The 24110-nt window shown below is 37.5% G+C and overlaps 2 protein-coding genes across 4 annotated transcripts in view; one reads left to right on the top strand and one right to left on the bottom strand.

Annotated features, from left to right (window-relative positions):
• Positions 1-1860: 1860 nt before the first annotated feature.
• Positions 1861-9969, top strand: LOC133527105 (uncharacterized). The gene is made up of 6 exons (XM_061863996.1): positions 1861-1889; positions 3038-3110; positions 3331-3462; positions 4383-4456; positions 6310-6417; positions 9110-9969. The coding sequence occupies exons 1-6, from the start codon at positions 1861-1863 to the stop codon at positions 9255-9257; spliced, it is 564 nt and encodes a 187-aa protein (XP_061719980.1). The 3' UTR covers positions 9258-9969.
• A 55-nt stretch (positions 9970-10024) lies between these two features.
• The window catches only part of LOC133526866 (acetylcholine receptor subunit beta-like 2), a 112699-nt gene continuing 98613 nt past the window's right edge, over positions 10025-24110 (bottom strand). For all 3 annotated transcript variants that reach the window (XM_061863694.1, XM_061863693.1, XM_061863692.1), the window contains one exon: positions 10025-12005. In XM_061863694.1, coding sequence (XP_061719678.1) covers positions 11787-12005 — 219 coding nt within the window. In that variant the 3' untranslated portion in view covers positions 10025-11786. The remainder of the gene's footprint in view (positions 12006-24110) is intronic.

Genomic DNA, 24110 nt, shown 5'->3' with positions numbered 1-24110 from the left:
ATATCATTTGATATTTACCAGTCGCTTTTCGGTGAAGGAAAACATCGTGAGGAAACCGGACTAATCCCAACAAGGCCTAGTTTATCCTCTGGGTTGGAAGGTCAGATGGCAGTCGCTTTCGTAAAAACTAGTGCCTACGCCAAATCTTGGGATTAGTTGTCAAGCGGACCCCAGGCTCCCATGAGCCGTGGCAAAATGCCGGGACAACGCGAGGAAGAAGAAGACATACTAACTACCTTTAGTCATATCAAAAATACACGCTACAGGATAGGATAGGAGATATACTGTCAGAAGTTCTAAAAAAAAAAACAAGGAGATATTTCCTTCATATGAGGATTTAAGGAGCGAAATTTGCCTTTTAAGCCCCACGAGCACACGTCACTCATCACTTCAATTCTAAATCACACATTTATTTGTTTACACGTCTCGTCATATTAACGCTCTCACTAATGTCATGTAAGCACATGTACATTCGCCCTAATGACGCCAAGAGGCTTTTGTCACGAAAATTACGTAAATTCAGAGATTACATCTGTCAAGACGACATAAAGCCAATTTGTGAGCTCGGCCAACATAAATTTGCCGTCGGTTTTGTGAAATAAATTCACGCCTGGTACTTGTGTGAATGGAATTGTGATTGGAATCCGGGTGTGAGCAGTTTTTGAAATGCTAATGTTATATTGGTTTTTGGGTATTAGAGCGGAAAGTGATATGGGTGGAATTTTATTTTTCGTCTTAGTTTTAGGACATTGGCTTTTTTAGGAGACTTTTATTCATTTTCAATTATTACAATTGACTTTAATGGATATACATCGTGTCATTCACGAAGACGCGTAACTTGACTCTTATTCTTTAGGCAGACTTAATATAAATAATGTCAAGAAAGCTTATTACGGCTGCTTTCATTCAATACTAACATACGGTGTCGACCTATGGGGCGACGCTGTGGACCGACTAAGGCCATTCAAACTCCAAAAACGAGAGATTTTATGCTATCTGGGGTCCCATCCAGCACAGAAACTATTTAAACAAACAGAAATTCTCACCTTACCTTGTTTATACATCTTTGGAGTGGCAAAATACGTAATACGTAACCTAACGCAATTTCCAACTCGTGGCAACGCACCAGGTGCGAGTTCCAGAAGAAAAAATGAACTTTATCCCCCTAAAACTCGACTTGCCAAGTCTAGAAAGTGTATGCATACGGTAGGACCTAAAGTATATAACAAAATACCGGTGTAATAACAAAATATCTTGGCGGGGTGTTTGATGCGTACTATTCCATCGATGCCTTTTCCGAGCCCTAACACTGTACCAAGTGAGTAAAACTATGTATAAAAAAAAACTGGTTCGCTAGCTCAGCCTTGCCTCTCAAACTATGCCTGAGGAACAACGCGGAGCGAGGGTCTGCCCACTTCCCTAATAAACGTCTTGACCTCAGGACACCAACAGGCTGTTGAAACCACTTGGTTTCCACGGAAAAAGTGACAAATAACTAGTAGTTCGTTAGCATTGCATACTTCTCCCGCTTTCTAACTAGCGCTAGACAAAATTAATAAAAACAAAATTAAAAATTTTGACAAAACCCACGACGGTTAAAACGTAGTTGAATAAGGATGCACAAATAAATGTTTACTGCAGCGCCCTCTGGCGAGTTGTCACCGTAACACCTATCTAAGAACATGCACCAATCAAACCCGAACCCATCACTGATAACCGCATCAAAATCGGACTAGTAGTTTTTAAGAAAAATGGCAACATTAGTTTGCACAAACATCCTCTCACCCCAAACGCATATACCGTCTCCGTTCCGTCGTGGGTAAAAATACCTTTATTACATATTGGACCTTTGGGCCATAGATGCAGTACTGGAATATAATTGGTACAAGGTACACGGTACCAATAAACATTCCATACGGACAATAAACGGAACCCCACCGCTCCATATTTAAAGTAAACCATCTCTATTTAACACGTCCTAGGTAATTGTCAAGCGATCCACATACGCGACTGGAAGTTTTAAAACCAGTTAGTGTCATACGAGTCAAGTATAAACAGTGTCAGTTATTAAGCTATTCTAAATTTGTAAATTGAGTGAACTAAATTCGTGTCGGCTTGAATATTTTCCGTTTTTTGTTGCAAAATGCTGTGGCTTGGGGCGACTTTATTTTGGCAAGTCATTTAATTGTTTTTTTCTTTATCATTTTTAAATCTCGTTATATGACCGGTCTGGCCTAGTGGGTAGTGACCCTGCCTATGAAGCCGATGGTCCTGGGTTTGATTCCCTTAAGGGCATTTATTTGTGTGATGAACACAGACATTGTAATCGAGTCATAGGTGTTTTCTATCTATATAAGTATGTATTTATCTATACAAATAAATAAATAAATATTATAGGACATTATTACACAAATTGACTAAGTCCCACGGTAAGCTCAATAAGGCTTGTGTTGAGGGTACTTAGACAATGATATATATAATATATAAATATTTACAAATACTTAAATACATAGAAAACATCCATGACTCAGGAACAAATATCCATGCTCAACACACGAATAAATATGCCCTTACCAGGATTTGAACCCGGAACCATCAGCTTCGTAGGCAGGGTCACTACCCACTAGGCCAAACCGGTCGTACAAGTACATACTTGTACCCATAACAAGCTTTGCTTACTTTGGAGCTAAGTTGATCTGTGTAAGATTATCCCCAAATATTTATTTATTTGTTTTATATTAGGTTGTAAATACTGTACAGTAATATCCTATCACACACTATATTATAATGATTCTCTGTAGGTTCACAGAAGGTGAAGATAAGGCGTTCTGTACCCATCAGTGAACCTACAAAACCAAAATAAAGAACTCATAGATTTTATTTGTTTATTGTACAGTAAAATATACAGATAGAAGGTGAAGATAAGGCGTTCTGTACCCATCAATCTGTATATTTTACTGTACAATAAACAAATAAAATCTATGAGATCTTTCAATGATTTTAAAGTTAATAAACGAAGTGTTTTGTTAAATTTTAGGAGTTTAATTGGCTACAGTGCTGGTGATATCGAGAAACGAGCTCTGATCTTTCCACCAACCAGTCTTTATGGGGTGAGTTTTTAGTTTGATATTTTCTACAGTGAAAAAGTGCTTCAACGACCTTTCTAGAAAGAAATCTTACGTAAATAAAGAAACGTTTTATAGTTTCTGGTTTCCCGTCGCATTCGCGCGCCGCAAGTTTAACCTAACCTAACCTGAAAAGGGTTTCAACTTACATTTTAATGCTGTAGCTCCTGACACTAAATTCATAAATAAAATTGTTCCATTGCAGACTTTTTTGGCAATCGCGGTGCCGATCGACATCCCCGATAAGAATGTATTCGTGTCTTATAACTTCGAGGCCAACTACAGCCCGGTCACCAACATCACGGAGATCGATGACGTCATCTTCCCTAACTTACCGGTGAGTAGCTATTCAACTATAACGTGTTCTTGGGAATCGCGGTGCCGGTCGACATTCTCGAGAAGAACATCGTTGGTGTCGTACAACAACAACAGCCTGGACATCAACAAGGGTCCAACTTTAGGCTGTCTAGTAAGATATTACAGGTCAACGAGGTTATCCACCTTTTTGTGAGAAGCTTTTCATACATGCACGTGATCTTGTGCTGCAATTTAATATCAAACTTGAACCCGGTGTAGTGGAGTAATAAGGTTGCCACAAAGTATCCTTAGATCTTTTAGAAACAATGTCCAAATACAAGAAAGGGAATCCCGTCAAAGTGCCAAGTGAAGACGATACGAAAGAAATTAATGAATTTAATGATGATTTACTCGTATTTGTCTAAGCATTCAAGATTCAATGTATTGTTAACCATACAGACGATAATACATCTCTGTTGTATTGTAGTAATTATTTATTTTAAGTTTATTATAATGAAATGTTTACTCAGGTATTGGCTGTTGTATTTATAAATGTTGTTATGTATTTTTCATTTTACTATATGATGTTACTATAAATGTTGTATTGACTTGTAAAAGAGCCCTTGAGGCGTACTTGCAGATTTTATATTTCAAATATAAATTTAGATTTTTTAAGTTATTGTTCCTGAATTTACTGTAGAAACCTAATTTCTTATATCCACGAGTTTTTACATCAGTCAGATTTTTTCACACTAGCATAGTACTCTGTAGTACGTGTTTTTTGTTGGCCTGCAAGTTGTATGTCCAATAAATGGCCTCAGTCCTGTGTGTGTTCTATCTTGAGATTAAATATGATGAACATTCCAAAGTGACCGAGATCCGATAATTTATGGTTTTGCTTACTAAAGTATATTTAAACGCAATTTAATTAACTTTTTGTATTAAACCTTTGTTTTCCAGGAAATTAGCCGAAGACATAGCCGAAGTATCACCAGAGAATTAGCTTATGCAGTGTTAGAAGCCAGATTTAAGGAGTAAGTCACTACTTAACATAATGAATAAGATCGATTTGATAATCATCGCATTAGTCTTATCTGCTAGCCGCCCAGAGACCTATAAAATGTCTCTCGTTCCATTACATTTAGATATCTAATTTGACAAATCAAAATTACATTTGTTTTCGGAAGCTTTTATGTGTAGGCTAGAGATTATGACTGCTCTGTCTTTAAATTTGGTGATCCTAGGTTCAAATCCTGTTAAGGAGATTTATTGTTGTAATAAGTACGGATATTCTTTCCAGCGGACTAAGCACGGTCGCATTTTTATCGCTTGTCACCATGCCTGTCACGTTCTAACAAGCATGTAAATGCGAAAGTGACAGGCATAGTGATAAAAAGGCAACCATGCTGCTTTTTTATCGTGCATTGTAAAAATGGGTTGGTCTCGGACTGTCTAGAACACAGAATAACTAGTGTAATATTTTGCCTATATCCCGTTTAGTCTACATTGCAAACGGTCTAGAACACAAAATGACTACAATTATTTAGACCTTTATTTATCTACGTATCGTCGATTTACTTTTACGTTAGCGATGTCGACGGAGCCCCGCGGCAGCTATTTCTGTGCGGTTTGGCCTTCGGCCATTAAAAGATAACTAACTAACCTAACCTACCTATAAGTGGTCATTTTGTGTTCTAGACCGTTTGCGATGTAGACTAAAAGGGATATAGGCAAAATATTACAGTAGTAATTTTGCGTTCTAGACGGTCCGAGACCAAGGCGTTAAAATTACTTGACATTGACAACTCTTTGTCTAACCCACTAGTTACTACCGAACTTTACAACGCCGCATATTTATTTTGGTTTTTTGAAGTGGCTAATTGACAATATATCGAAAAATCATAAAAATCCAGTGGTAATATTTTGTAGTTTTACTAAACTGTTTTAGTGCTATTCCAGTTAATCTTTGACTATCCGAACACTTTCTGCAATATACAAGAGATGTTTTTACCTATATTCTCAACATTTATTAGTAACAACATAAGTTTTATTAAGAGTCTTACGCACCCGCCGCCAAAATCGTTCAGCAACCAATCCATTAACGCAGCTCTTCGGGTCATTCAACCAAAGGTCACGGTGCTCAAGCACAATTTCAATACTTAAGAGGCTGTCAATACCTAAAGCGCGCACACTGTATCGGAGTAAATGAGATAGCACTGTCGCATGTTACTGGGCCTGGGCAAGGGAATGATAAGAAAAATATTTAAATAAAAAAAAGTGGTTAATTAGTGTAATTTTTTACTGAACCACGGTTTAGATATAAATGTTTTGAAATTGTGATTTTAATTGCAGACCCATAAGTCAAAACAATAAAGACATAAAACCGTTTAATTGTGATTTTAAGACCAATCTCTGCAATTATTTTCTATCGAGCCGATTTCGTTCAATCGTGTATCGAGTACAACCACGGTCTTTAAAATATAATTAATATGAACATAATGTTTTTCTTACTTGACTAAAACAAATAATCTTTCTTAAAAAACTGTTTAAGTAACATCAATTTCAAGGACATTGGGTGTTGACAGCCTCTTAACATTCTATCAAACGTAGCCGTCATAAGAGTACTACCGTTCGCCAACAAACTGTCAAGAAGTTTGGAGAAAAATATGTCAAATGAATATTGCTGTGTATTTCCTTTTGAGTAAATAAATTAAAAAAAAGAGAGGATCTGCAACATGGCGGCGGCTAGATTTGTGTGACTTAAACAAAATGGAAAGGGTTTGGTTAGTTTCTGTAACAATGTCAATGTTTCTGTGTGTATTTAATCCTGTTTATTTGATTACTTTCTTTTATCTCGGATTGTTTTCTAACTTAATTTAATTTACAGACACGGCATGAAAGGCAAAGAATGTATGTTGCGCAACATCTGCGAAGCCGCCGAGACGCCACTGCACCACAACGGGTTGCTTGGACATATCATGCACATAATTTTCACGTAAGCACGTATTTTTATTAGACAAATTTAGTGTACTTTCCCACCAATACAGACAGAATGAGTTCAAGTCGTCCTGCCACCTCCTTTTAGGTCTGCCTGCACCTCGGCCAGCACCTCTATCTAAGGTGTGCCGTGGGCAACCACTCGTTAGCCATTTTGATCTTTTACTGGTGCATCCGTCAGACATGTCCAGTCCAGTTCTACTTAAGCTTAGTCCTGACACCTACAGCCCGATTCCAAGAATGGTTAAGACACGTTTAAGATCTTAGAAAGATAGGGCACCGGTCATATACTTACCACTTCTTTCTGTCAAGCACAGATTAAATACAATTTGAATTATCTGGTGGTTTAAGAGGTTTATGAACGCATACATAAACGGCCATTCATAAAAAAAATATGTTGGCAACACTGTGAAGTGTCATAAGTAGGTTCTGTACCTGCTAAGCAGAGAATTTGAAAGTCGAGCGATTTTTATAGTGTTTAGAGAATATTTGTAATCAAAGTGTTCTATAAAGATTCCGGTAGGTGGTTTTTGTTATTTTTATGTAATAATTAGTTATTTTATCGAGCTAATTAAATGCTATTCACTATAAAATACATATTCCCACGATTTAGGATGATAGCTCAAAGTTGGTGGTAAATATTTTACCAGTGCCCGTTACGGTCATAAAAGTACGGATCAAATAAAAAATATTAATTTTTATTTTCTTGTTTTCAGTAAATATGGCTAGATAAAAGGAGTAAAATGATAAATATATTCAAGAAATACTTAATAGTAATCTTTTCAGCCCTGAACGTGAGTCAAATGATGAGATGTGATATATTTCAAATTTTGTTAAGGAGTATAATTGAGATAACTAAGTTATACGAGAATTATCAAAAATGTTGAGTTCTGAGGTTGTCGAAGAGCATGTTGTTGATACCAGAGATGATTATCTAGAGATAGACGATATGGCAACAAGTGAAAATACCCCACAAAATACTAAATCAGTCTTCTGAAGATATTTTGAAATCAGTTGACAGCGTAACCATGGAAACTGAAAAAATCGCAAGACCTGTTACTCCCTTAAATAATATGCCTACCCCTATTGCTTCATCTAGCACCACTGAGACAACTGATACTCAGTCCAGCAAGAAAATACCACAAGTTATATTTGTTTTTTTATTTTTTTATTAAATTACAAAGTAAAGTTGTGCCTAGTTCCCTTCTACGTTCAATGCAGACACTGTCTCCGGTCATCAATCAAAACATACCTCAAGACATGGATGAAACTAAGTTTCTTCGTATAGAACCAGCTCAAAAATGGTCCTCAGATTTACCAGTACATCGCATACCCAAGTTTATTAGACCACTGCCATTTAAAAAAAAAAATATGGCATTTACTCACAAAACACAACTCGACGGTTTCTTTGAATATATTTTTTTCCTGACGCGGCCTGCGAACTTATTGCAGAACAAAAAAACATTTACGCTATACAAAAGAATGCTTGGCCAATGCCAAGCCAATGGTTAAAGCAACCCAATGGTTACTTTACTACAAACAAAACCGAAATACTCGCGTTCCCTGGTATACTCATTTTGACGGAACTCAATTCACTACCTGATTGCAACTTATCTTGCTCATCAGATCCGTTTTACAGAAACCAAGACATTTATGAAGCGTTTATATGTACAATATTTCAGAAATTGATAGAAAACGCTTCACTAGTCTGAAGATATCATTTCCTCATGTAGCACGAACGGGCAACGGTAAAATACTTACCACTTCCTAAAAATCATTAAGAGGTAACGGTCATATAGTTACCACCCCGATTTTCATGAAAACTAGTTTCCTGAAAAATATTTTTTTACAACCATGTTAATTGTGGCTACATTAAATATCTAAATCACTCACTGAACATGTCTTATTTCGAAATTCATATCTCTGCCCTTAAGGGTTAAAAAGATCGATAACTTAACATGTCAAAATTGACGTTTATTTCGATTCCGCTGTGATCCCAGTAAGATCTATCTACGATATTTCTAACGTCAAAGTGACATTGGTTGCCCGAATCAAGCTGCTTCTGTCAATTTTACGACATACAAACGTTATCTAAATGAAAACTTATCTAAACCATGTCTAAACCATAACTTATCGTTATCTTATCTCATTCTTCGAATCGGGCCACTAGTCAAACATTTGTACAACACGAGTTTTGGAGCTTGGTTTCCTATTTTTACAAATTACAAACTTTTATTTAACTTTCCCTGTTTTAGTGTGGGTCAAATCTTGCAAGCAAAATTTAACCCTCTTCCCGATTTGCAATTCATCTAAAATTTTGCATACATATGTAATTCGGATGACAATACAATACTATGGTACCATCGAGCTGATCTGATGATGAAGACAGGAAGCGGCAATGGGCACTCTGTGATAAAACAACGCAAACTAATTGTGTTTGGGGTCGTTAGAATTGTCTCGATGAGTACATTTCAACTAATTGCTTGTGGAAAGAAAAGTACAGTCAGCGATAAAAGCTTATGTACCAAAATCGATTTTTTTTTATCAAAAACTTATTTGTTTTGATTCAAAAGCAGATAAGTAGGTATATGTTTTTCGTGTTTTTGTAATTTGGCGGTCATACTAACTGTCGCGAAGCAAAAAAAAGTTAATGAAAGTTTTATTTACATTACTCACATTACTCATTCCAGACCGTCGACGTCCCGCGAAGAAGGTTTAGCGGATGACTACTACCAAGCAGAGTTGGACGGGCAAAACCAGGACTGCGACAAATATCTGGACCTGTGTCCGTTTAGCGTCTTCGACGTGATCACCAGGCTGGTGGAATACCAACACTAAGATCTACCTTCAAAAAAATTTAAACCGGAGCTCAACATTGATGTGGCAAATATCTCTTTTAATTTTTTTTTATACTACGTCGGTGGCAAACAAGCATACGGCCTATGTACGCCTGCAAGTCCAGAGGAGTTACATGCGCGTTGCCGACCCAAACACTCCGCACCCTCATTCAGCTCTGGCAACCTTACTCACCGGCAGAAACACGACACTATGAGAAGGGTCTAGTGTTATTTGGCTGCGGTTTTCTGTCAGTTGATACTTCCCCAGTTGGCAATAAAATTTAAACTTATATTTTGACATCAAAATTATATCATTTTCGTCACAATTGCCCGTGCGTCTTGCGCGCGCTAATAATACATGTAAGAACATTCAAGTAGGAGTGATATGCACGCGTGAATGATATCTAAATGACATAAATAATTTGGATATAATTTTGATCAAGTGTACGTTCAAATTGGCCTCCTATTCACCATTCAGTCTTTTATACATTCGGGAGGCCGACGGGCCAACATTGTCATCTTTCGTACAATGAAGACTACTAATCGAATTAAAATCGAAAGACTGTTGACTCTGACCACGATAACTTTGCACAATCTACGCAGTAAGAATTCACAATAGCTCCATGGCAAAAATTAAACAGAAATAATTTTAGATGTAATTCTAAGATTCGTGTTGTTTAAGATATATTTAGCAAATTAAGTTTAAATCCTTGTTAAAACTTGATAGAAAGAAAATTCTGTTAATGTTTAATGACGAAATAAAATGAGTTTTTAATTTTTGTATATTTTTATTGTTTGAATATTTTATAGCCGAAGTAAACATGTGTTTTTTTATATATTACATATATTAAAACGAGTCACTCGCGTATTTTAAATCGTCCGACAAGTTTCGCTCCATAATGAGGAGCTTCATGGGGAGCACGAGTTTGCGTGCCGACGCAGACTGCTCTCCGCGACCGATTGCTCGTTAGTATCTACTCTTAAGTACTACTTAAATTACTGTACTACAATCGATATCAAATATTTAACAAAGTAACTTCACAGCCATCAAACGAATTCTTGTAAGTTCAATAATTACAAAATCAATATCTTACAATTAATGTATCATCAGCCAATTAGGTACATGCCTAAGTTCAAATGCTGGGCTCAGGGTTTCCTCTTAGGCCGCTGACTGGACGCAAGCGGCGCAGCGCGACGCTCGACTCCGGTCCGCGACTTTACAAAAATGTTTGATATAATACCTAAAGCTTAAGGCCGATTGTGAATTATGAATTGGTTAAGGTTTTGATAATACTCTTGTCATATGAACTTGAACATAGGCAATAGCAGTGGGAAATACGTAGGTTATTTAGTGGTAATGGTTTATTTAATTGTGTTGCATTAATCATGAAATATTCATATTTTAACTAACCTTACATATAAAATTTTGTAGTTGTTATCGAAATATACGAGGTCTTTTAATGAGTTTATATTGTGTCTATCTTAGCCTAATTAAATAGTGAGTAACTTTAAATAAAAATCAACAATGAAATCAAGTTAAAAGCAATCAAATACATAAAACATTTAGTTAATAAAGATTTTGGCTCTTTGATCAGTAGGCCTAGCACATGATTAGCTCGACAGTATCTCGGGGCGAGATAGACTACCCGTCTTTTTCTAACTATGTTAATTAAAGCGGGACGGGTAGTCTATCTCGCCGCTAATAATGGGCTAGCACATGCAGCGGTAGAATGGTATATACTAAATCGCTGTTGGAAGTTTCTAACACTTAAAAATCATTAATATTTTATTATTACGGTTATCTATGATATAATCTTCTTAATGATAATTAATCCAACTATCCCAAGAGTAAGTTTTTAATGTAGAAAGAAACAGAAATACATTAATAAATATTTCGGCTCCTTCACGAATAAAGTGTCTTAGAAAGGTAACCCTTATCATCTCTATGTGTAATTTAACTAACAATCCCATTAGGGTTAATGCCCTTCGGGTAGAAGTTGCTTTTCCTCATGGGGATAGAAGACAGCAGCTGGTCGACAGGAACGCGCGTGTCGTACAGCGAACGACTGGAAGATGATGCCGAAGGTGCCCACGAAGCAGGCGATGGTGAACAGTCACAGGAAGCGGTCCAGCACCATGAACATGAACTTACAGAAACAACTGCATAGATGTAAGCTACCATGTAAACTTCGTGACATTTACGTGTTGAGGAAAAGTCATAATAGCAGTAACTACAATTTTCATAAGTGAAGATGGTTGTAGACATCTGTGTGTCAGAAAAGCTAAAATTTGGAACATTAATTTTCACAAAAATGTCCTCTACACACATACCCCGAAAGATCTATACAAGCTTACACCCGACAGAATATCGTGGGTTAGGATCATGAACGCGAGCTCATAATTATTTTTCAATATTCCAGTGCTGAACTCTTTCCCAATGGCGGCCATCTTCAATCTAAAGTCCAAGCAATACAGATAACAAACTGAATGTCATTTATGGGAACTAGAATTTGACCTAATTATGTATAACTTAACTAATAATCCCAATAGTCTCAATGCCTTTCGGGTAGAAGAAGTTGCTTTTCCTCATGGGGATGGAAGACAGCTGCTGGTCGACAGGCACGCGCGTGTCGTACAGCGACGGTGACTGGAAGATGATGCCGAAGGTTCCCACGAAGCAGGCGATGGTGAACAGCCACAGGAAGAAGCGGTCCAGCACCATGGACATGAACTTCCAGTCTTCGACCACCTAGGGAAAAAAGAGCGGATTAGTAAATGTAGAACAGTTGATTCATATAAGGAGTCTCGTGTGTAATAGGTATGGCTCTATTAGCTGTCCATATACACACATTTTCTTATACCACTTCGTCATAAAAACGCAGTAAATCTGAGCTTTGTAAAAAACTACGTATGATCAAATTATATTAGGAGTTTAAAACAAAACATTTGTCACATCTTTACTTATTTCAAGTATTTAAAAATGCCTCTAAGTGAGGTACGAGTATATTTCGTTTTGCAGAGCCTTTGATACCTTCAAATAAATCTATTAGGGACCTTTTCAATGTAATATAGTCTCAAACGCCGCGTTCATTTCATTATCTCTCGTTGGGTAAAGAGGATAGTGAAGAAGAGAATCTTATTCCAATCGCTTTCCCAGTATTAGTTCAAATAGGAACTAGAGTGTACAAGTATTATTTAGAAGCGCTTGCCTACGGGTTACTTATTTAGGTTCGTAGAAGGAAAAAATGTGCTTATTTTGCGTCTCTATGATGTTTTGATTCCTAGATGAACATTTTATTCGCAAGAAGAGCTAGTCGCAGTAGAAATCACCAGTGTCAGAAATATCACAGAAAAACACAATTTATAAATAAATAATAAATATTATAGGACATTATTACACAAATTGACTAAGCCCTACAGTAAGCTCAATAAAGCTTGTGTTGAGGGTACTTAGACAACAATATATATAATATATAAATACTTAAATACATAGAAAACACCCATGACTCAGGAACAAATATTCATACTCATCACACGAATAAATGCCCTTATCAGGATTTGGACCCGGGACCATCAGCTTCGTAGGCACTTAGGCAGGGTCACTACCCACTAGGCCAAACCGGTCATCAATAGTTGACGTCTATCTAAAGTTGAATGGAATTTTTTTGGTAACCTACGAGAAGAATCTCAAGTTTGCATAGGTAAAAAAAACTATACTTACTACTTATTACCTCCTTAGTCCCTAGCTCGACTTAATGATTAAAAAGTAGGTAATACAAAATCCACTATGCAAGAAGTTTTATTTAAATTCTGCCATGAAATATACACAATGAAATTTTTTTGTATGAGCATACCTTAATGGATGAAAAGCTGTTTCATAGAAAACATTGACATGTGATTCACCGAAATGTATGAGTCAGCAGATTTATTTTTTCGCGATTTTGGGGTTGGCCCCATGGTTAAAGTTATTGAGTATGACCTACATATCCACCCTTTAGAGTATGGTCAAACATAATAATTTCACCCTGTATTTGGCAACAACACAATAAACTTCAAAAAAATTCTATAAAATGTGACGTTTACGACGGTGTTGCCGCACTTGCCTGCAAGCATAACTCAACTTGCTCACACAATAGTACAAAACATACTATGTTTACTGGTTCTCTTAGACTAAATCTCGGTATGAAAGTGAATTAACTGAACAGGCCAGGGTACTCGTCTGTGACGCAAGCTAAATTGAAATTCGATATCCCGAGGCACCGGGCCGAAGATCTCATAACTGAAGCGATTGTGGTTAGCCTTCACAAGAATCTTTGTTTGCTAAGTGAGTTTTTTGATGTTTATAATACGTCGGAAATTATAATATCCGACTAAATTAAACCAGGGTAGATTATAGGACATTATTACACAAATTGACTAAGTCCCACAGTAAGCTCAATAAGGCTTGTGTTGAGGGTACGTAGACAACGATATATATAATATATAAATATTTATAAATACCTAGAAAACAGCCATGACTCAGGAACAAATATCCATGCTCATCACACGAATAAATGCCCTTACCAGGATTTGAACCCGGGACCATCAGCTTCGTAGGCAGGATCACTACCCACTAGGCCAAACCGGTCGTCAAAATTTGAATTCGTCAAGATTTGGATGACTAATTTGAGTCTCTCTCTTCCTCCTGCCCTTATCCCACGTTATGTGGGGTCGGAACAACATGTTCTTCTCTTCCATTCTCCTCTATCTTTCGTCACCTCAGCACTCATTCCTTTCTTTCTCATATCCTCTTTCACACAATCCAATCCAATTTGAGTGAAATAAGTTAAATAACATGTATCATCCTACTACCAAAATTCGTTAATTTTTAAATGTAGATAAAAATAAATGTTAGAATATGTCTCGCTGTTAATTGGTTACTACTTCATACAAAATACTACACAAAAATAAAATATTATTCTTTTAGAACATATGTATATGAAATTTGCAAACCCAGATTTTGCTAATTTTTTTTTGTTTATTTCACAAATCACAATATACTTATACAATGTACAGTCAGCATCAAAAGTAGCGGACCAAATAACGTTTCATAAGTATCTTTTTTTTTTTTTTATACTACGTCGGTGGCAAACAAGCATACGGCCTGCCGGATGGTAAGCAGTCTCCGTAGCCTATGTACACCTGCAACTCCAGAGGCGTTACATGCGCGTTGCCGACCCTAACCCCACCCCCCTCGTTGAGCTCTGGCAACCTTACTCACCGGCAGGAACACAACACTATGAGTAGGGTCAAGTGTTATTTGGCTGCGGTTTTCTGTAAGGTGGAGGTACTTCCCCAGTTGGGCTCTGCTCTAGATCTGGAATGACATCTGCTGTGCTGTGCCCTACCACACAAGGCGAGATGACATTCACATTGCCCATACCTCTCTTTTGGACGTAGTTTAAGGACATACCCGGGTCCGATATCTACCATTCTGTAACAGCTTAACAAAAAGTGGTGTCTTAATATAGAACAACTAAGACTGTAAAATATATACTTTTGAGCGCGAATTTTAACAATTTATCTATATTTGGGAAAGTTATCCGGAATATCAGATACTTTTGGCGCGTTGTTTCATCCGCTACTTTTGATGCTGACTGTACCTATAATTAAAGTTTCGCCAAACTGTAAAACAGTTTGTTGGCGATGCGCTCCAACTAAACTAAAACAACAATACTGTTTAGTTTAATTGTATTACTGTCAGGAATACGTATGAACGTCTAGTCAAAAGTCCAACTTTATCGCTTATTATAAGGGCGAGATTTGCTTGTATTTTTATACAAATAACCGGTCCAATTATCCGTATAGCAAGCGTCAAAGTGGGACTTTTTGCTTGGACACGACGACACATATAGTTAATATTGTTTAGCGAGGAAGACATTGAAAGCCCGTTTCGGGACAGCAAAGTTTGAATGAATCTTCTATATCCTATGAAAATAGCGATAACATTTATAATTTTATCCTTACCACCCCAGATTTAACTGTTATTTATCGGGAAATCAAATTTTCAAGGTCGAAGACTGACGTGATCAAACTACAAATAAGCTCTTTTGACGTAGCTCGGCAGCGCATTCAAACATAAAATGTTTTTTTTTATACTACGTCGGTGGCAAACAAGCATAGGGCCCGCCTGATGGTAAGCATTCTCAGTAGCCTATGTACGCCTGCAACTCCAGAGCAGTTACATGCTTTGCCGACCCTAAAACTCCGCACCCTCGTTGAGCTCTCGCACCTTACTCACCGGCAGGAACACAACATTATAAGTAGGGTCTAGTGTTATTTGGCTGCGGTTTTCTGTAAGGTACTTCCCCAGTTGAAAAATTAAGTTCAACACTTCATATTCTACCCAGAAAGTAAGCTTCTTATTTTCTCCGTCGCTTTCTTTATTCAAACAATCTAAAATGCGATGGATCGTGACCTGTGGCAGCGTGAAATGACAGCGTTCGACGCCGCGCGGCGCCGCCGTGAAGGATTATGTCCGGGGGCCGGTGGTGTCGCGAACGGTAGACTGATATTGTTACCACGCTTTTCACTAGATTTTTATGGTGTTAATCAATCCTATTTATATGATGTAAAACTTTATATAAAATTGAACCAAATGCATTATATCAATATAAAAGCCAGAGTCAAAGTCGTACACCTTTCTACCAATAGACTGACGTGATCAAACTACAAATAGGCTCTTTTGACGTAGCTCGGCAGCGCATTCAAACATAAAATGTTTTTTTTTTATACTACGTCGGTGGCAAACAAGCATAGGGCCCGCCTGATGGTAAGCATTCTCAGTAGCCTATGTACACCTGCAACTCCAGAGCAGTTACATGCTTTGCCGACCCTAACACTCCGCACCCTCGTTGAGCTCTCGCACCTTACTCACCGGCAGGAACACAACACTATGAGTAGGGTCTAGTGTTATTTGGCTGCGGTTTTCTGTAAGGTACTTCCCCAGTTGAAAAATTAAGTTCAACACTTCATATTCTACCCAAAAATTAAGCTTCTTATTTTCTCCGTCGCTTTCTTTATTCAAACAATCTACAATGTGATGGTTCGCGACCTGTGGCAGCGTGAAATGACTTAGCGTTCGACGCCGCGCCGCCGTTAAGGATTATGTCCGGGGGCCGGTGGTGTCGCGAACGGTAGACTGATAGTGTCACACTTTTCACTAGATTTTTATGGTGTTAATCAGTCCTATTTTTATGATGTAAAACTTTATATAAAATTGAACCAAATGCATTATATCAATATAAAAGCCAGAGTCAAAGTCGTACACCTTTCTACTAATAAAGCGCGCTCAAAATAGTCGAAATGGGCCATATTAAATGGCTGCAATAGATGATGCATGTTTTTTATTCATATAAATTGAATGCACAGAAAATAAGTACATTGTTATTTTAACCATAAAATATTTTGTCTATTTATTTTAAACAAGTTATAGGAACAAATCAAATTATTTTTCACCACACCAACTGGTAAAGGTCCTCTTGATTGTTCAAAAACTAATGAGAAAATTGAATTTTATCCACATGTGGGGCAAAGTAATTAGCAGCTAATTTTTTTGAGTGGTTTCCTTGTGTTAGCTGGTAAAATTTACTTTTAAATGATGATTTTGAATGATATTTTTTTATTACATTAATTGGGATTCGATTTGGTTTAATTTTTTGGTGTTACCTAGTTAGTATTTTCCTCGCGTTGGTGTGATGAAAACTTTTGTGTTTCACTTGGAGGCAAAGTTTGCTTAACTCTCGTGCCTCGAAACCCTCGCAACGCTCAAGATTCCACTTCTCGAACCACTCGCTATGCTCGTGGTTCAATTTTGGAATCTTTCGCTTGCTCGAGTATCAGCACGAGCGGTTAAACAACAACTTTGCCCCCTTGTAAAACAAATAAGTATTATTAAATATTTTGATTTATATTTCCTAAGTAAAAGAGAAAGTTTAAAAAGTGACTAAAACCAGTAGCCGGCGCCGGATGCGAGCACTAGAGGGCTTAGTCACTTTTTTTTTCAGTTTAAAGTAATGGTTTTATAAAATTATTTTTTATTTAAATGTAAGAAATCGAATCGAATCGTATCATTTAATTACACTATACTAGCAACAGCAAGAATATGCTAGTCAGATACATATTATTGTTTTTAAAGTTATTCCATACCGTGTTATTAACTCAATATCAAATCAAATGGGGCTCCACATTTAAAAATCTTCATCAATCTTCCGAAGTTTAAAACCAGCACTCGCTTGTTTTGTGCGGAAATCGCAGCGTTATACGTATTCGATCAACGTAATGCGTTTGTGGAGTCTGCGTTCCGAAAACACGTCATTGTTTCTTGGACACAACGCGGATAGTCCGGCGGTTCCTCTCTCTGCGGCCCTGACCACCGGCAGCTTGGGCTCTGCCCCGCTGCTGGCGGCACCCTAAGTTAGGTTTTTACAATGTGTTTATATGTGTTTTGTATTTTTTTTTCAGCAAGCGGTCACACAGCGAAGAGTCTCGACCAGCACCTTGAGAGACTCTCGCTAGGTGGCTGGATGAAGGGTCAGATGCAGAAGGCGGTGATCTTAGTCCGGCGGTTCCTCTCTCTGCAGTCCTGACCACCCCCTGCCCCGCTGCTGGCGGCACCCTAGATAGATAGATAGATAGATAGATAAAAACTTTATTCGTTTCCACAACATACATGGTAGGTAGGTATAGACAATAAGAAGAACATGCAGCTTAGAATTATTCTTAAAACTAGTTTACAATTCTTGAATGCAAAACCATGTGTCGTGGCAGAGAATAGGCGCTGGCTCAGCATGATGACGCGGCAAGCCACATCGCTGATATTCTGCCAGGACCTTACAAAAACAAAAAAGACTGTACAACGCTTAATTCTTATTAATATAACCTAATTATGCTCATGTTGTGTTGTGTGTGTAATGGCGTGTGCTTTTGTGTATTCGATATAGTAGGTAGCTACATTATTGAGATTTAATTTATATGTTACAATTTGACCCTAAGATTTTGTAAAATTTGAATTTAAATAAATAAATGAGACTACTTCATCTACGAGGGAGTTTCAACCTTGAAGTTTTTGATGGTTTAAAAGGTGTAACCGATATTTAATTTTAAAATTGAATTTATTTTTTAAATTACGAATTGGGGGAGGAATGTTGTTCCAACATTTTGTTGCACGGTAGCGGAAACTCCCTCTAAAAGCAGCGGACTTGTGTTTAGGGACTTGTAGCACGGCTGCTCGTGACGTTCTAGGTTGATGGTGGTTGTTAGTGAGCCATACAAGTTTTTTAAATAGATAGGTGGGCAGTTTTGTCTGTATGGTATCAAAGAGTAAGCACGCGAACATAAGATCCAGACGCGCGGTCATTTTTAGAAGACCCGAGTTATTTAAGTATGGTGTAACGTGTGCCCGGGGAGGGATTTTAAAGCAATACCTAGCGCACGCATTTTGCACTCTTTGAATGAGACGCTGTGAACGAGCAAGAAGACATGGGCCGTAAGCAGTGAGGCAATAATGAAGTTTAGATAAAACGAGGTTTATATGTGTGTTTTTATATCTTACTTTTATATCCATATTGTAAAAAACCTCAGTCTAAGAAGTAAGAGAGATAAAGGATAATAAAATCTTACGAAAATTAATAACCTCAACCTACTCCTAATAAGCTAATGTACTCCTTCCTTGCCGTATCCGGTAATGGCGACTCCATCAACAATTCTTATCCGGATTATGAAATGCCCTTATGTGGCTCGCAAAACCAAACTTTGTTTTGAAGATGCGGTCACACGATGCGCAATGGAGTTGTCCAGCGTCCAGCGCGTCTTGCGGATATGAAGGTTCTAGGTCTTCCAGACGCTGCTGCTCAAATTGAGCTACTTTCTTGTGAACACTAGAGCAATTCCTAGCTGAGCAACTTTTCAAATCTCGAATTTTTGAAGCTATGTTTCTGTCGCGCTGCGGTGGGCGGGAGCCGGAGCTATCTAAGTGTGAGTGCGCGCACACAGACGCGAGACTCGTGCGCTCGCTCATTGCGCGCCGTTCCGTCGACATCGCCCGCGAGCCGGACGGAATTTATTCTGCACTGCCCGACGCAAGTTGTTTTTGTTGTTACCACGTAATATTGTTTTTCATTTCTATATTATACTGTATCTATTACACCCTAATACCAAACACCCTATCACCTGTACTAAATGTATTTTACACCTATGATGACGAAATAATAAATTATTGATTGATTGATTGATATTAATTACCATATAGGTAAAAACTGCAAAAAATAATGATGTCTCAGCTTCGGTTGTCGTCGTACAGTCAAGTGCAAAAATATGTATCGAAAGAATCGTCTCATAAATATGGTACTACGCTCTTATTACACTGGAATAAGATGCTATGGGACATATTTTTGAGTAAGATGTGTACACCCATATTTTTACACTTGACTGTACCTATCCGTATCAGTAAGTTGGGAGTGATCATGGTGTGTTGTGAAATTTTGTAAGTAGGTATAAATATACCTATGGTTAAACTACAATCTATTTAACTAGTAGTACGATGGGGCTAAACTTGGGCCGCCTTATTGAAGAACGTATCGCAATGACAATCTGGGTAAAGTATGTTGGGATAATGCCGGACAATTTTGGGACCAATTGAGAGAACTCGTGAAAAAATGTTTTTTCGAGATCTCAACACGTGACAGTTTCTTGAAGTACGTAGCGAATCGTTAAATAATAACCGTAGATTCGGCCTGAATTTTGGTAATCTTCAATATTCATTCATTTTCATTCATCATTCATCATTCATATTAGCCTTTTATCGCCCACTGCTGAGCATAGGCCTCTCTTCCAGTACGCCACTTGTCCCGATCCTGAGCTAATCGCATCCAGAAGTGTCCCGCAATTTTCCGAATGTCGTCCACTCAACGAGCCAACGGACGCCAGGGGCTTCTTTCATCCGAAAGCGGCCACCATTCCGTTAACATTTTAGTCCACCTGCCATCACTCTGCCTAGCAACATGTCCCGCCCAACTCCATTTTAGGTTGGTAATGACGCAACCCACGTCTAGCACCTTGGTGCGACGACGGATCTCGACATTCCTTACTCGATCTTGAAGCTTGATACCGAGCATGGCGCGCTCCATGGCTCTCTGTGCTACACAGATTTTATGCACAGCCTCCTTGGTGAGTGTCCATGTCTCGGCACCGTAGGTCATGGTGGGCAGGACACATTGATTGAAGAGGCGAGTTTCATAAAATCTTCAATATAGAACGGCTTTAGTTTTGTACCTGTGTAAAGATGAGACATACTTTTTTTTAGGGTAACGAGTGTTTTGCCATCAAGGGAGAACATTGGATGGTGAAAAAAAGTTGCTTCTAATGGAAAGAGAATAAGGTATCACAAAGAAATAGGTCCGGTGTCTACCCTTTTGTATCCGATCTTAACCCTGATACAAAAATTGGTAAAATTGTGGCTCTCAAACTTTGATACCTATGTCATAAGGCAATTTGATAAGTAATCAATGTGCTAAGAAACCTCTTATTGTAAGGTTTACCCGAAGTAATAAAAAAAAAAAACCACTAAAATAATAGATACGTTGCGAAGTTTTGACAATTTAAGATTTCGTGAACTGTACAGGTTTAGGGAAAGTGTAAATGTATTGTTTATTGAATGGAATGTACTGGAAGATATTAAGTACTTAAGTAGGAGGGACAAAAATCAAAATAAAAAATAATCGTGCCCAGTCATTTTTAATGAAGGTCGCCAAAAAATAAGAATCAAACTTAGAAATCAAAAAGACTAAGTAGTTTTTAAAAAAAGTCAAGGTCACTGAGAGCCCATCTTGAAATATGGAAAATAATTAAAATTGCGATTTTGTTGGTTTAATTTTGCAATTATGTATATATATATATATATATATATATATATATAGTTCATATACAATCTTTTTTTTATAAAATGTAAGGATCGTATGTAAAGAGTAAAGTAAATATATAGGAAAAGAGAGCCCTCTTGAAGCATTTTAAGGAAACTAATTTCGAAGCCCTATCTCTATTTTGTATCTGAAACTAGCAATGTATGTATGCGTGCACATCTACATATGCATCCGTATGTGTAGGTACTGTATTGCGAAAAATTGCTCATTTGCTATCTATTTTACTCGATTTTGTTATAAATTTCAACATGTATCATCATCCCTATACAATATAAATACTCTTTATTGCACACCTCAATAAAAGAAAACAATACAAAAGAAAACATACACATAAGCACAGGTAAACAACATGCGGTCTTATCGCTAAAAGGCAACCTTTGGGTTGCGGAAATTAAAAAAATTACATTGTCAGTAACCGTCGCGCTGGTAGTGGTACTGGATAAAAATAATGGTACGAAAGTGTGATCAAGAAAACAATAAATGTGATAATTAAGGTCAGTAGGTAAATTGAAGAAAATTTAAAGTTTGATAATCACTGCTGTTTTTTAAATAGGTAAAGATCTGATTGTTTCTGGTCTCTCGGTCTACAGCAGTGCTAGGTCTGTTAACACAATTACAAAAACAAACACAGTTTCATCACAATACGCAAAATAAATTACAGAGCGAAGATCGGATAGAAGGAAGAATTCGCGAAATTTATCTTGCTCTCTGTGATTGCACATAGCACAAGCCCGACTCCCTGAGCGACGCGAGACACTGACAGTCGAGGCGCAATGAAATGGCGTCTTACACAATGTTGCCAACATTAAAAAATAAAGCCAAATTAGGGGGAAATGAATGTCCTACGTTCTTCACCCGCATCCGGTATTTACCCAACATACCTTAATCGTTGAACCGCCGCATTTCAAAATGGCCCTTATTTTGATATCGGCTAGCCGTAATGTAATACGGCGGATTATACAATACGACTGCGATACTTATATATAAATCCCCTCGTCAATGTAATTTCATTAAATTTGCTATCTAGTGGCAAACATCAAAGTAGTTATCTTTTACTTGTGACGCACAAGTGTGAGCAATGTAAAATACTATATTTCTAAAAAAAATTGCCTACTAGGTACGTAATAAAAGAAAATGTGATTATTAAATTATAATACGAAAGGTGGTCAAATCGCAAAATGCTGTCGTTTTATTTAAAATAATGAAATAATTAGACCAGTTCCGAAAGTACCGGGAAATCCCGGTTCTTTAAAACAGTACCGGTTCTGCAATCCCTAATAAGGATGTTATGCCCATCACTATTCCTTCTGTGTACGTATATTTAGAAACTGTCTCCGCCTCCAATTCGTGCGATAAGGACAACTGCAGCTCGGACCGAAATTCACTCGCAAAAAACTCAAAAATCGAGGTTTCGCTCTCGACTGTTTCCTCCTCCAAAACGCCACTAATCATTATGAAATTTTGGAAATTGCAAGAGGAAGAAATAATCTATGCCGCTATGTTTTGATTTTTTGGATATTTTTTGTGATATTTGTATACTGTGCCTTTTTTTACAGCCAATTCAATTTAGCCGTTTTTGCGATTTTCGAGGCGCTGTATCTTTCTTCAAAATAAAATAATCCAAAAAAGCAAAACATAGCGGCACAGATATTGATGATATTGATCTTATTTGAAAAAATCACTGCTCTAGGTTAAAAATCCAGGGAGGAATCAGTCGAGAGCGTTTGTATGGAAAAATCGCAACTAGGAATTCCTCTTAAGCTAATGACAACACACTCAAAATTACGAGAGTCAAATTAACTAACAACATTAACTGGAATCATAAGCCAGTCTTATTTCCTTGTTTGTAAGCCTTTGAGAGTTCTAAAGAAAACATCCAATTATGCTAAGAAGGCAATCTTACGTTGTTTTCAAAGCTAGTTTAATTGCGCCTTTTCAAAGTTTTTAAAGGGTATTTTTTCATTACATCCGGTTTACAAAGACCTTCAGCTAATGGCGACGGTAATTTCCGGGGGTAGAAAGGGGCTGTGATTGTCGCTTTGATCGTGCGTGCCGCTGTTGTGTAATCTGGGATGATAAGGCGTGTTTGTGGGGAATTGTTTCGACATGCATGACGTTATCCAAGTGTAATTTGTAGGTAGGGTAGAACGGGGATAATTGATCCGCGGGTAATACCTACATACGTACATATTTACGAAGAAATTAAAAATCCGTATGGGATGTAATTGTTCGTAGTTCCGCATGGGATTAAATACCACATAGATCCCAAACGGGCCTATGATATATTGTTACGATCTGTGAATGTGAAGTTCAAATTCATTACCTGACATTACAATCAGAATACGGCTCAGGGTTTGCTTCACGTTATATTTGGAATTTAAACTTTATTTTCTAAGCAAAATGGTTGACTTTGCAATGTCGCTGAGAACGCAGTTTGTAAAGTACCGATTTGTTAGCAGTTCTCATGCAATTGCCTGATCAAAGTTCGTGGATTCTTTAAGAGTCCGCAGAAAACTCGATTTTCCATACAAATATAGTTACGTTCTCATTTTAAAATGACTAGCTAGATTGCTCTGACACTTTGTACTTACAATATGATAAGATACATTAGACAGGTAGGTTAGGTAGCTTAATACAAGACTACAAGCTCACCAAAATACTACTGAAAACACCTAGACTCCAACTACGTAAACTAGTAGGATTAATTACACACTAAACAAACACCTAGACAATATGGGTAAAACAGACAGTCCCATGTGCAGAGCGTGCATGGAAGAAGAGGAAACAACAAAACACATTCTTCTAGACTGCAAACAGGTAGAAGTATACAGAAGAAAATACCTAGGGACTCCGTGCACACTAAGAGAGGCAGTTAGCAACCTGAAAGCCTTGCTAGG

The sequence above is a fragment of the Cydia pomonella genome, chromosome 17, assembly GCF_033807575.1.
Source record: "Cydia pomonella isolate Wapato2018A chromosome 17, ilCydPomo1, whole genome shotgun sequence".
NCBI lineage: Eukaryota > Metazoa > Arthropoda > Insecta > Lepidoptera > Tortricidae > Cydia > Cydia pomonella.
Note: the sequence above shows the minus strand (reverse complement) of the source record. Positions and strands in the feature narration are given on the sequence as shown.